The 15013-nt window shown below is 43.7% G+C and overlaps 1 protein-coding gene across 5 annotated transcripts in view; it reads left to right on the top strand.

Moving 5' to 3' along the window:
• The window catches only part of BCAS3 (BCAS3 microtubule associated cell migration factor), a 459527-nt gene that overhangs the window by 40507 nt on the left and 404007 nt on the right, over window positions 1-15013 (top strand). For all 5 annotated transcript variants that reach the window (XM_053366622.1, XM_053366620.1, XM_053366618.1 and 2 more), the window contains exon 8: window positions 14807-14914. In XM_053366622.1, coding sequence (XP_053222597.1) covers window positions 14807-14914 — 108 coding nt within the window. The remainder of the gene's footprint in view (window positions 1-14806; window positions 14915-15013) is intronic.

Below are 15013 nucleotides of genomic sequence, written 5' to 3'. Positions count from 1 at the left end.
CCCTGTAGACATGGAACTGTGGTTGAACTTTTTACCCTAATTACGTCCTTGCTAATGCCCGGAGCAGTCTGGAATCAAAGCATCCCTTCAGGCCTTGGAAAGTCTCTGATGTGGCCAGCGTTTGTTGTGTGATGAGGGTTACTTAAGGGGGAAGAGGGGATGAAGAACAGAAGTAAAAAATAAAAATAAAAAAATGCACTGGAATATAGTGACAGGGTGCTCCCCCCCGCTTCTTCTTCCCCTTCAGAATTTTCTCAGTTACCACCCACCTCACTTGTTGCCTACAAAAATAGTGTAATTGTTTGCATCTGTGTGTTTTTGTCTGCCTTCGGAATAGCTGCTATAAATCAATGTGACAGAGAGTCGAGCGTGCGCCTTCCTCCTTGCTTTTCTAATTGGTGCTGTCTCTTCCTTGAGTTTCTATCTCTTGCACAAGGTTAAGAAACAACAAAACACCTTGCAAGAAAAAAAGGAAGGGAGTAAAAATAAAACCCCTCTCCTCCTCATCCCTGCAAGCAGCATTGAAGGTGCAGATCATTGCCTTGAATGTTTCGCTTTCCTTTCCTGCTCTCTCCCAAGAGGTTGGGACAGCTTGATAATGCAACTGTTAAATGCATTGGAAGGGTTAATAAAAGTTTCTGAAATGGATGAATGGATTTATTGATTGATTCCCTGTTTATTCTGTCTATTCTCCACAGAACTCTATAGGAGCCACACACGCTGGTCTCCTCTCACCCTGGTCCATAGCATGCTGTCTTCACAAACAGCTATGGGGTAGGCTAGACCAGGGAGTACAGACTCAAGGGCACATTCCCTTCTAAGCTGCCTTCCAAGGGCCACATGCTGGTGGTGAGCAGGGCCAGAAGCAAAAGTGGGTGGAGCAGCAAATGTAAATTCCAGCTTTGTACAGTGGGCTTGTTTCTGTGCCCCCCTCTCTATCTTCCATCAAGGCAAGCAAGAGGCAGTTCCAGATTCAAGGATTAATTCCAGCCAGGCAAAAACACTTGGGGTATGGATCAGAGCCAGCGAGGGGTGTGGCCTGTGGAGTGTTCTGGGGCAAGGTAGACGGGCCCAGAAGGTCACATTTGGCCCCCAGGCCTGAGATTTCCCATCCTTCGGTTGGGCTGAGAGATTGGGATTTGCCCAAGGTTACCTATGGAGCTTCATAGCTAAGTGGGGATTTGAACCTGCGGCTTCCCCCATCCTCCTCCAATGTCTTAGCTCAGGGTGGAACATCCTGTAGCCCTCCAGATGTTGTTGGGCTACAACTTCCACCATCCCTGAACATTGTCTCCATGCTGGAGCTGATGGGAGCTTGAGTGCCAACAACATTTGGAGCACCCATGTTGGCTACATCTTTATTTAAGGGATAAAGTTAAGGGTTTAAGCTAGCGGGTGCTGCCCTGCATACTTTGGAGGAGACTGGGATGCAAAGCTAATAGAAGTTGTTTATATATATCAGAATGTGAAAGAATGTGCTTTTAATGTGAAATTAGGATCAATTAAAATAATTCACCTGAATTGCAAATCTCAAATTTGGGGGGTTTGGTTTGGGGGCTTCATCCTCCTCCTTATAGACATCTGCAGGGATTATCCCCTTCAGACACTGGGTATGGTGTGTTCTGGGACCGTGGGGTCATGTGGGTAGAAGATCTTGGCTTGTGTGTATAATTAAATAGTTGCTTTCAGAGGTTCTGGAGGCCAAACATACACCTATATGAATCTCTTTCAACCCCCCATACCACATTCCTTGCCACAAAAGCAAGTTCCCGCAATAGTTGTTTTCCTCTAAGGCAGTAGTTTTCAAACGGTGGGTTCCTGGACGCTGTGGATTTCCTTGGAAGCTGAACTGGGGAATCCTCCAAAAAGCAGATCAGTCATGGTGGACAGTCTTCCTGAATTGCAGGGGTTGGACTTCATGACCCTTGGGATCCCTTGCGACTCTACAATTCTATGATTCTCTGAAAAACTACTTGCTCACCACTGCCCATCTTCCTTTGAGATTTATAGCACTATGGGTATGTTGGGCGTGTGACTTTGATACATGCCTGGTCAGAACCCCATGTGGAAACAAAGCCTTGTAATACGCACCAGAAACTTCTACAAATACACAAGGATTCCTCTGCAAGCAAGTTAGTTTGGAAAAGATTCCCCAGAGGCAGAAAGTTTTAACACCTCTGATTTAAGGTGTTGAGACACTTATTTTTTTCTTATTCTTGCTGAAACACACACACACACACACACACACACACACACACACACATCTTTGTATTGCTATCGCACAGCAAGAATTTATATTAACCTTCCTGGTCTTCTGTGTATATTTCTCAAATGTTCCTGACCAGAAATAATGGTATTTAATATATGCTGAAGTCCAGCAGAAGAAACATTTAAAAAACTGATTTATAGTTCTCGGGTCTTGGCAGCCTATACAAGAGCTGCGCCAGCTGGGTCTCTTAACGTCTTTTAAGTGGCGCTGCAGAATTGCTGCGTTTCGCCTCTTGCGTTTGCTGGGTAAAAGTTTGGCTGCCAATGGAAGTCTTTCAGAATGAGCTGGAGCCAGCTTTTAGTGGCTGCAAACTTTTAAGCAACCCCACAGCTTTCTGTTAAACTGTGTGGTGTGCAGTTGCCGCTCTTGATGTGCAGAATGCAGCCTTGTTTGTTTGGGGCTTGTTGTTTTGATCCTGCCTAGATTTAAAGTCTCTTTCTGTTATGGCAGTGAGCTTTTGTTTACAGGATGAATTGTAATCCTTTATCTGATTGGCTGGTTGTAGGTTACATTGTGCTGGGGTTTTCTTTATTTTTGCTTTTTTGCCCCTTAGGGGGTCTTTGTAGTGGGACTCATCTGGGTGTCCCATCCCATGCTCAGCCACAAGCCCAACACTGATCATTCCCAGGAGACGTGAGCTCAACTCCCCCAGCGGCTAAATGGCCCTCTTGAAGTGCATGCCTGCTCCTTCTGTATTCATGCTGGGGAGCCAGAACCTAGATGCCCCCTAGACTGGTGCTTTTTTGTGTGGTGGTGGGGAGGTTGTGTTCTGCAATATGTTAAAGGTAAAGGTAAAGGTACCCCTGCCCGTACGGGCCAGTCATGTCCGACTCTAGGGTTGTGCGCCCATCTCACTTAAGAGGCCAGGGGCCAGCGCTGTCCGGAGACACTTCCGGGTCACGTGGCCAGCGTAACAAAGCTGCTCTGGCGAGCCAGCACCAGCGCAGCACACAGAAACGCCGTTTACCTTCCCGCTTTACAGGGGTACCTATTTATCTACTTGCACTTAGGGGTGCTTTCGAACTGCTAGGTGGGCAGGAGCTGGGACCGAAAGATGGGAGCTCACCCCGCCGCGGGGATTCGAACCACCGACCATACGATCGGCAAGTCCTACGCACTGAGGTTTTACCCACAGCACCACCCGCAATATGTTACTGACTCAATAATAGTGCATTACTGGCAGATTTGTATTGGACCGTCCTCACATCATTCTACTTGGTTAGTTGTTCTGAGATGCTTCCCCACTGTTACTGCATTATTCCTCTTTGGAGGATCACTCTTAATGCTACAACACAACAAAAGCAGGACAAAGGAAGCCTGAACATTTGTGGCATGCAATGTTGCAGGATTTCAGCAGGAAGTTATGTCACATGCATGGACTGGAAACGAAGCAATATGCCTGCCCAAAAACCTTTGCAGGTGCCAAAGATATTGAAAGGGAGACCTGGTGTCACCACATTTTCTTTTTCACTTGAAAGGTCTGGCATAATGAAAATTGTGCTGTTGTGTGTATGTGTAGCAGTGTGTGTGTGTGTAAGGGGGCACTCAGCCTTTATTTGCTAGATTAAGCATTGCCTGCTCCCAACGGACCATCTGTATAATGTTGTAATTTCAAATACCCTTTCAGCTAATTTAGGGCTCAGGATGCAAAATTCAGCCTTTGAAATGGGGTTGGAGTGAGTGGGATATCATGGATTTAGGATGAAGCTTTCTGAGGGATATAGAAATTCATAAAACCAATAAAGGTTTTTGGGGGGCTTTTTTGGTCGGGTGGAATCCTTTAGTCCATATTAAAACAGACTCATTTATCCAAATATATTAAGTAATGCAAAAATGTGATGGGATTATTACAGCAGTGTCTGGTGACACGTGACTTGTCTCACTGTAGTGGAAAATGAGGCTCACACTAATTTTTTTCAGGTGAGGCAGGCCTTGGTTAAAATGCCAGCTTCTGCTGTGAGAGAAGATGCCACAGGTCACAGAAAGCAGCAGTTGTACATGCCAGTGTGTGTTTATAGCCAAAGGTGCCCTGCTCCAACCTAGAATAATCCCATCTACTTGAGGGCACATATTCCTTTTTAAGAGCCGAAGAAGAGCGCTGCAGGTGGATCAGGCCAAAGGCCCACCTGTTCCAGCACCCTTTTCTCACAGTGGCTAACAAGATGCCCCTATGGGAAGCTCGTAAACAGGACCTGAGCACAACAGCCATTCTCCCCATCTGTGGCTCCCAGCAACTAGTTTTCAGAGGCATATTGCTCCAAAAATGGCTAGTAGCCATTGATAGCCTTCTCCTCCAAAAATATGTCTAAGCCTCTTTTAGAGTCATCCAAGTTGGTTCTTTCTATTCTGGGATGACTACAAAATAAAACTACTGATCTCTTCCCTTTCCTGTATCAGGCCTTCTGTCCCTTTCTGTCCATCTCTTTGCATACCTGGTGTTAAACCAGTTGAGTTTGCTTCTGTGGAGTGCATCTCACAGAAGAAAACATGTTCTGTTATATTATATCATGTTAGCATGTTATGTTATTGTTATTTTTTGTTTGTTGATGAAAATGGGGACACGCTTTGTCTATTAGCTGTTACTCATCTTCATGGTGGTATTTTGGGGGATCTTGGTTAGAGTCCTGGAGATTCTACTGGGGACAAAAGAACAGCAGCTGGCTTATGCTGTTGTTTGTTATTATACTGAACACATCATTGTATAAATTTATATTAGATTTTTGTTGTTACCTATTGTATTTTTTTGCTTTGTATTATAAGCTGCTTTGGATGTTACTTTAGCTGAAAAACAGCATAGAAATATTAGCTCTAACCTAATCCAGTTTCAAGTTGCAATTTCAAGCTAATCTAATTTCACGATGACATGGTTCTTCAACCTTGGGTCCCCAGGAGTTGTTGAACTACAACCCATATTAGTCAGTGATCAGGGATGATGAAAGTTGTATTCCAACAAAATATGGGGACCTGAGGCTGGAAAACCTGATCCTAGTAAATATAGTCTGTGTTCTGAATGCATGGATCCAGTTTTCTGAATGCTTCTTGCAGTTAGATTAGATGCATCCCATCTCCCACAATGGCCCAGTAGATGACTCTGGGCAGCCCAGAAATACAGTATGAAAGCTAGAGCCTTCTTCTATGTTTCTCCCCAGCATATAGTACTGAGACGTATACTGCCTCTGAAGTTGGAGGCTCTCTGTTGTCATTGTGGCTAGTTAAATAAGTTGTTCAGGTGTTTCCAAGGGCCACCAAATACCTTGGAAGAGCAGGAGCCAAACAAAGTGCTGTCTTCACCTGGAATCTGTCTGAAAGCAGCCCCCCTCCCTACACACTGCTTGGCCCTACAGTCAATCCATGTGTCCCCTCTCCCCTTCTTGTGCTCCATCAGCATCTTCTCCACAGACATCTTGTACTGCAGCTGCTTATCCTCAGCTGAGAGCGGCAGAGCGAAATACCTGCTCCCTTAATCCAAAGCAGATTCAAATGTGTGATGGGGCAACACTCCTCCCATCATCTAATACTCTCGCATATGGATAGACTTGTACTGTGCTAGGCTAGTGATGGCCATTCCATATCAGTAACCCTTATTGTGAGTCAATGTTATCCTTCACAGTTTTTGACTGTTACATGAAAAAACCCCCAGCTTCTTAGACTCTTGTAGTAACTCTTGGGCAGTGTGTGTGTGTTTTCCAAATTTCAGCTTCCTAGCTGGTATGGAAGTATTCTGTAACCGTTTTTGGGCGTATTATGTTTCATACATTTCAAGTACAGGATGTCTTTGGATTACACATGTCCCAAATGTCAAAGCTTCCTACCCTGCAATTTCGATATTATGGATGATGTTGGATTTATGGTTCTGACTCTGAACGAACTGTATTTATGGTACGTTTGCCATATGAACCAAACTCTTTATTCAGAAACACCCATCCACACCCAAACCTGAGGCTTAAAAGTTGAAAAATCCTTTGGTGTTGAGTTGTGCAAGAATATATATATCTCCTAAACTTCTCTCTAGCTTGTGGTAGTGATTTTTTTAAAAAAAACTGTATAATCCTATACATGTCTACTCAAAAGTAAATCTTATTGAGTTCAGCGAGGCTTGCTGCCAGGTGGCATAGGATTGTAGCCACAGTCTCTTTAAAATGCAGCAGCTGCTTGATATTATTTTGCTGTTTTGATTATTTTAAGATGCCCAGCAATCTTTGAATGAAGGGTGGTATAAAAATCTAAGTTAAAAAACCAAAACAAAATTTCGGTCAAACTTGAACTGGATTAAATTGACTAGTTTGACACTTTGTTCCAAAATAAAACTAGTTTCGTAACAACCACCACCACCACCATAACAACTCCTGTATTTTTCTTCATATCACGGTTTTGTTGGCCTTTTACAATATTTTCATTGTTATATTGCTTTGGGATATTTCATGAGAATGATTCATAAATGAAGTAAAGACATCAATTGCGTATATGGATCAGAAGAGAAAACATGTATTTTGAAATAATTTTAAATTTGAGTAAGTAATTGAGAGAATGATGTATTAGGAAGCAGTCTGGAACCCAACTAGCATGGAAATATAATTGTGGGGTGGAGAGAGTTGCAATGGCAAGCTATTTTACTTACAAATTGCTTCCCTCAAACCAATTGCTCCAAGCTGCATACACGACAATAAAAAATACACAATATAATAAAATAAAACATGTTAACTGGTTATTCCTCCCCCCCCAAAAAAAAATTGTTGAAGAATTACTGAATAATATAGAAGGCTGCAATTGGGTTAAGCATTCACTAGTAAGAACATGGTTCATAGGAATCGCACTCATATTAACCAGAAGCCATCAAGCATTGCTCCCTGTTGGCTGTAGGGAAGCCAGTGGCAATAGGAACAGAAATTGCTGATTTTCATGCATTTGTCATATGTCCCGAATGGAATTAAATCCAGCAAAAATTAATGGCATTCGCTGTTGTTATTATCAGTCCACGAATGATGCATAATTGGCATATGCCCTCCCCACCATTCGCATTGTGTTTCCTTTGCACTGAAATGAATAGGGTGGAATAATGTAATTTACGTAATTAATTACATTTTGCCACAGCGGACAGCGAGTTGAATGATGTAGGAAAGGCAACAGTGCTGCCTGGAAAAATACAGAATGGAATGGAAAATGTTGCCTTTTCATCCCTATATGGCTGCTTATCATTTCGCTACTGTGATTTCTCTTTCCTCCTGCTGTCCCATCACCACCATCATCTTCTGTTGCTGCTGCCCTTGACAGAAGCATCTCTTGGGTTTATACAGCTGCTATTTGCAGACAGCTGCTCTCCCTCCACATCTGTTTTACAATCATTCCATCCTCCCTTTTCGCTCTCTTGTGTTGAGCTACAAAGCTATCAAGCAGAAGTTTGGAAGAAGTCACTATCTTTTGTTGCTTTGTAGGTGACTCTCTTTGAAAACCAGGAAAGCTCCTGCTTTGAGGGCAGTATTGGTTCTCCGTGACTTGTTTTTCTTAGAACCTGGATTGGGTGCTTCCTGCATTGCAGGGGTTGGACTAGATGACCCTTGGGTCCCTTCCAACTATGAATTTATGATTCTTTGTGCCCATTTGACCCCCTCTCTTCAGAGCACGCTCTTTCATTCCCACGATTCTGTGATTCAACCTTCCTCTTCCTTCTCTAAGCTCAGCTGTCATCTTTTAATATCATAGGCTTCTGTCTGTGGATTCCACTGAAAATAACAAAAAAAGCAGTACTAATTGTTTGAGCCCACAACTGCTTTTATATATGGAGCAAGTTAAAAGTCTGGTTTAGCTGTACCTTGGTTTGTTTCTTTTAAAATTAAAAGCAGGCTGGGGTTTTGTGAAAGACTTTGATATATTTGTCTTTTGATGTTGCTAATTTTTCTATCTTCTGAGGTTGTTTTTCGTCAAAGGACGAAAGATGTGGGGTGTTAGCTGAACAGAACTGTGGTTTGTGCTTATTTGAATAACCAAACTTGTTGCAGAGCTCACCAGCCAGGGCTTACAAACTTCTTAAAAATCAGGATGTGTATTTTTCTTCTCTTGCATGTTGGAGTACAGTCATACAACTGTAGAGTTTGGAGTTTCCACTGGGCTTTCGTGTTGTATGTGCATGCAGTAAATAAAAGGTTCCATTGTGGTGCTGGCAGACTCTGGATACCTCCCTTGGGGAGAGTGCTTTTGTTATGGAGCATAAAGTACACCCACAGTGGAGTGCCCCACTATGTATACCTCTGGGGATCTGACCCAAAAGTGTCTGAGTCGCCTGTGAGTCTCAGTTTTGTTTTGGTAGGTCATGACCAACATCTAAAGCCCAATCACCTAGAACAGTCGTCTTCAATGTTTTCAGACCTGGGGTCCACCTTTAGCCCAAACTTGCATCTGGGTACCAATTTTTAACTTTTTTTAACGTTGGTGAGGATGATTCATATTTCATACCTATCCTTCGCCTTAAGGTCATGGTGTAGGTTACAACAATGTAGAATCAGTTAGAATGATTTACAATCAGAAGAAGGGTGGAGGATGGACATATCTCTCAGATGACACAATGCCAGATATTTGTATGGCAGCAGTCCTGTTCTTGCAACCCAACCTGCTAGCAGGTCCCAAACTGAAGATCAATGACCTAGAGGCCCTAAGAGAAACTTCAGCATAGAACTAACTATTGATATAGCATCCCCCCTGCCCATGTACGCAATTTCTTTTTTTCTTTTTCATTTTAAAACCCAAATTCTTCACTATTTATGTGGTCAGGGGAAGCAGCTACATAATACTAATGACATAGGGCTCTTGGGTGGCAATAGTGAGGAAGAATTCTTAGTGACTAATGGAGAAAATCTAAATTTATCTCACAGGACATTTTAGATTATTAGTAATCAGGCCTTCTGTCTGTCAGTAATACTTCTAGGGTACTTTTTCAGAGGGCACTTTCACACTTTAAAAAATCAGCCTTGGAGAAGAAGAAGGGTCTGTGGGCTTCGATGCCAGATGCTGAGTCCTGTACGAACTGATCTCCTGCCCAATTATTATTGCACTGTTAGTATTATTCCTACTCTGAGCGTTTCCAAGCACATCTTGGATCCATGCTTTCCTGCTGTTATGGTGGGGGCAGAGATGGGCAGCTGTCTCAGAGTCCCATATTGCTGTGTAGCCATAAGATTTGCTGTCTGGCTGGTGGAGACCAGCCAGGTTCAAATATTACAGTTGATTGAATAAAATATGCAGCGGGCTTGCTGTATGATTAAGATGTCGTTCAGTCTTCCTGCACAACATGTCAAGCTTTTAAAAAACAAAAACACACCCTCTTCTTAATTTGGACTGTATGTACTCCAGAGCAAATGCCAGGCCTCACTCAGTGTAGGAACATAGGAAGTTGTCTTACAGTTGAGACAGACCATTAGTCCTTCAAGCTTAGGATTGTTTTCACTGTCAGCCAGTGGCTCTCCAGGATTTCACACTGAGTTCTTTCCCAGCACCCCCTAGAGATGCTAGGGATTGAGCCTGGGACCTTGTGCACGTAGGGTAGATGCTCTAGCACTGAGCCTGCTCAGACTCTTTGGCTGGGTCAGCTGTCCTCTGGCCTTCCCTTCACCTCTACCACGAGCAGGGTGGCTTGCAAGGAGAGCCCAGGACTCTCTTCTCAGCTGAGGAGAGAAGTGGAGAAATCCCTCCTGCCTGCAATGTCTGGATCAGCCTTTGCCAACACGGTGACCTCTTGATGTTGTTGGAGTCCAACTCCTAAGAGCCATGATCAGCATGGCCTGTGGTGAAGGATGATGGGAGTTGTAGTCCAACAATATGCAGAGGGCATTGGGCTTGGGAAGGTGGAGTCTGGGTCAGCTGATATTTGCCGTTGCCAAGATGTGCAGTCTCTAGCACCCAGCTGAAGCTGTTGCCTGAAATGGTTTGCAGCTAGTGCAAACTGCAGTTTTATACGGTCTTTTAAAAACAACCCCAATCTTATGAGTTGAGGCTCTGTCCTTATGGCTCTGTGAAGGATGTACCACATTGTTTATTATATTGCCAATCTTCTTTGTGATGTGAAGTAAATCTCTGGACTTTCCTCTTGATCTGAATTACCAGCTGATCTGAGTTGCAATGAACTGACATAGAGCAACTCTTTTAGCCGTGGGAAGGTTTGCTTTTTGGAAGCTCGAGCCAAATTTTTACTTGCTCATAATGTGATATATATAAGATTTTATCGTGAAGGTTACTTTTTTGCAATCAGGATTCTTTTTCTTCTTTTGTAACCTATGGCTTTAAAACATTAAAGACCACCTGGTTCATTGACTGTTGAAACAGGGCAGGGTGGGAAGCAAATAGTAATGATATCAGGACAAAGGAGCCAGTCAGCTTTAGCCAACATAATGCCCTTTAGATGAATGTTGAACTCCAGTTCCCATCATCCCTGACCATTGGCCATGCTGGCTGGGGCTGTTGGGGGATGTAGACCAGCAACATTTGGAAGACACCATGTTGCCTGCCTCTGGGATAAATTAATGTAGGGGACTGGGGAAACCCAGTGCAGCGCTACCAGTTTCAGAGGCAGTCTTCTGTTCTTTGTGAAGTGGGGCTCTGCCTGGAAAGAACCAGGGAAATGTAAGTGCATTTGATTTGGTTGTATCCCCTTCAGGGTAAGGTGCATTTTAAATTTCATTCCTGAGACCTGCTGTTAGGCAATCTGGGGCAAAGAATTACCATGTCTTTTCCAAATTACTGTTGCTTCCTCCTCCAAGTGAAAGGATTAGGTTTAGTAGCACATGTCTTAAGATTGGCAGCACCTTTTTCTGATTTTGAAAAATAAGTGTTTCCATACCTCCTGCAATTTGTGGTAGGTTTAAAAGAGTTCTGCTGTTTTGTGTCTCGGTGATATATGCACACACTTTGGGGAAATGTCACTTTAAAAAAATACCTTGGTGTGTTTTTCTGGACAAATCCGATAAATATTATGAAAGGTATCTTGTGTTGTTGAGCATCTGCTTTGCATGCAAAAGGTTCCAGGTCCAATCCTTGACATCTCCGTGTAGGGCTGGGAGAAACTCCCATCTGAAACAAAAAAAAGAGAGACTGCCACTCAGTGTAGGCAGTACTAAGCTAAATGGATCAATGGTCGTGACTGCTTCCTATGTTCCTTAATTCGAAGGAGGGGTTAGTGGAACACAGTGTTTCCTCAGAATGGTTTTTCCCTGACCTACAGCCATTTTTGGTAACCCCCAACCAGCTTAAAACGCCCCCAGCAGTTAAAGCTAGTGGCAATCACAGTCCATTATGGTGGCAAATTCCACACAATTTATTTGTGGAACTCGCAGCCACAAGATGATGTGATGGATTGGCCACATAGCTTATTAAAAAAGATTAGTATAAGGCAGCTCCCTATGGGTTGTATCCAACTGAAAGAAAATGGGCATGTGTCTTCATTAATTTCAGGTGGTCTGCTCTAAGTAAAGCTGTGTTTGTTACAATCCTTTGTTCCTATACACACATGGAAAACATATATATCACAGGGATACCTAGCCTTTCAGCTCTTCTCCCAAAGCTGTTTGCAATGTGCAGGGAGTTTGTTTGTTTAATGACTCTAATATATGTATGGGATTTTGTTTGTTTAATGCCTTTAATGCGGACTTCCTCAACCTTGGCCCTCCAGATGTTTTTGGCCTACAACTCCCATGATCCCTAGCTAGCAGGACCAGTGGTCAGGGATGATGGGAATTGTAGTCTCAGCACATCTGGAGGGCCGAGGTTGAGGAAGCCTGCTTTAATGTATGGGAGCTCAGTCATGAGCCCCCAAACATACTCCTGCAGGTTAACAGAAGAACTTAAGAAGAGCCTGCTGAATCAGGCCAATGGCCCGTCTAGTCCAGCTTCCTGTTCCCATAATGGCCAACCAGATGTCTGTGGGAAACTGGCAAGCAGGACCCAGCTTCAAGAGCATTCGTCTCTCTTGCTGTTTCCAGCAGTTGTTGTTCCGAAGCATTACTGCCTCCAACCTTGGAGGCAGAACACAGCCATCATGGCTACTAGCAACCAGTCACCCTCTCTTCCTCCATGAATATGTCCGATCCTCTTTTAAAGCCAGCCATAGGGTGGCCATCACTGCCTCCTGTGGGAGGGAGGTTGAAGTATTACCACCCATGCAATCCGCCTCATATCCCTTTTGGGTGCACCCGTAAGCAGTAGCAAACACCTTTTTCTTAATATTTCCTCCCTCTGTTTTAAAATCTGTGTTCTCCTGTTTGTGTGCGTTACACAGCCGACCCTTTTGCGCAGCTTCCTAGAAACAAACAACTTTTCAGTGCACTCTCTTGAGGAGGCGGGGAGGAGAAGGGGGAGAGGAAGGAAAAGGTGTCGCGGGAGTGAAACTGCCAGATCAAAGCCGCTTCTTGGCTTGCAAAATGGCGCCTGCCACTCTCCCTTTCTCCTCTTGCATCCCGACCTACCCTTTTTCTGTTGAAAGAAAGCTGGCGGCGGCTGCTTCTCTTTTGAATGAACAGCTGGAGAGCCTTATTTATATTAAAATGATAAAAGAGGCACGTGCCGCATATGGATTTTTTGTTGTTGTTGTTAAAACAAACAAGGAGCCTGTTGAAACGACCATGGGCTCTTTGTACTGGGGTTGACATCGGCAGCTGTGCGGTTCAGCTGCTTGTCCGTAAGTCCCATTCCGGCGACGTGTGTGTTTCGCAGTGAAATCTCAAAGTTCTTGGCCACCCAGTATCCTCCTGAGTTGTCCATGTGTCAAAACACGGGGGCTGAAAGCTAGACATTACAGAGATCGCTTGGATTGGAGGTTGGGGGGGGGGGAGAAATGCTGCCAAAAGTAGTAGTTCTCTCCTCTCCCCAGTCTCCTCTTCTCTCTTCCCCAGTAACTTTATAGCAGATGATGTCATCCCGTTGTAAGTTTTCCCCCTCCGCTTCATTGGCTGTTTTCGTTAGCATGGGCGGGGATGTTCACGCAGCAGGATGACATCACACTGTGCATTTTTAGCTTACCTGATAGGAGGGGGGAAGACGCACTGGGCCACTGACGTCAGGGCCACCTTGCGACCATCATAATCAGTGGTGTGGTTAGGTAACTGTAGACCCTGGACTGAATGGTCTTCCACAATGAGAGCCCTTTTAATGGTTAAGTGCATTCATTGACTGGTAATGTGTATTTGCTTCAAAATAAGATGGTCCTCTTGCATGTGGGCCCACTCCTGCTCATGCTGCCAAGCACTGCAGCGCCCCTGATCTCTGCCCCTAAGCCCCCCCCCCCGATGCGGGCCCCATAGTTCATAATGTGCAGTTTCAACCCAAATCTCCAGAAGCCGTGTCTTGGTGTCATGTTGGTTTCATATATGCACATGTCTTGCCATGTTTGCTGCATTGTTTTTGTAAGCCAGCTTGCAAACTTCATAATGATAATACTATATTTTTCAAAACACATAAAACTATGCAGCTTGAATAGCTATAGTTTCTCTTACTTTGCTTAATTTAGTCTGAATTTTTAATCCTTTCTAACAAAAATAATGCAATTGATGCAAACTTTGTTAGTATGGGGAGCTGCAGGAAGCTATGGGGAAGCACTGAACTGCTGTTGGGCTGCAAATCTGATCTCTCCCCCAAATCTGGCGTCTGAGCCACTGTATGTGCCCTATTATTACAGTGGTACCTCTGGTTACAGACGCTTCAGGTTAGAGATGCTTCAGGTTACAGACTCTGCTAACCCAGAAATAGTACCTCGGGTTAAGAACTTTGCTTCAGGATGAGAATAGAAATCGCGTGGCGGTGGCGAGAGGCCCCAATAGCTAAAGTGGTGCTTCAGGTTAAGAATAGTTTCAGGTTAAGAACAAACCTCCGGAACGAAATAAGTTCTTAACCCAAGGTACTACTGTATTATTAAGATTGGTAGCATTCTGCAGATTGCTACAGTCAGTCATTTTTATGCTCTTCTGGGGAATCATATCATTCTGACTGTTATATATTCAAATGCATTTTGTTTGTTTATTTTATTTTCCTAGATTTATGTACTGCTTAATCAATAAATAAATCTCGTAAGTGGTTTGCATAAAACAGCATGAAATGCTCTTTTAAGAATAACAATAGAAGCAGACTTTGAAACAGTAAACATAATAAAATTATCAAAATCTAGATAAAACCAACAGTTAAAAAACCAAAACAAATGTACATAATAAAATGACATGTTTGGGTAGCCTTGTCTAAGCAAAAATGTTTTTAGCAAGTGTCAGAAATTATATAGAGAAGGGGCCTACCCAATAACAATTGGCAGGGAGTTCTAGAGCATAGGCGCTGCCACACTAAACGATCCATTTCTCGGAAATGTGAAAAGAACAGTACATGGTGCTTGTCAAAGTGCTAGTTCTGCAGATTGAAGCTGCTGAGCAGCCACACATGGGCCAAGCGATGGGCCTTCAGATAAACTGCCTGGAAGCTGCTGTGGGCTTTGTATCCTAATCATAACTCCTTGAATTTGCTAGCTGGCCTAAATATGCTAGCCAACCCCGTGTTTTTTCTGATGTCTTTCAGCACCAGCCCTCCTTACTGTTGCGTGGACCTCCATTCTTTGCGAACTGGTGAAATGGTAAAATCCATACAGTTCAAAACCCCCATTTATGACCTGCACTGCAACAAAAGGTAAGCCCTTTTATCTTTGGATACTTTGCTCCATCCATCCCCCAACCCACTTTGCCATTTATATTTCATATTGCTGTCCATCATTGCCTTCCATGGGAG

The sequence above is a fragment of the Podarcis raffonei genome, chromosome 15 (genome assembly GCF_027172205.1).
Source record: "Podarcis raffonei isolate rPodRaf1 chromosome 15, rPodRaf1.pri, whole genome shotgun sequence".
NCBI classification, from domain to species: Eukaryota; Metazoa; Chordata; class Lepidosauria; order Squamata; family Lacertidae; genus Podarcis; species Podarcis raffonei.
Note: the sequence above shows the minus strand (reverse complement) of the source record. Positions and strands in the feature narration are given on the sequence as shown.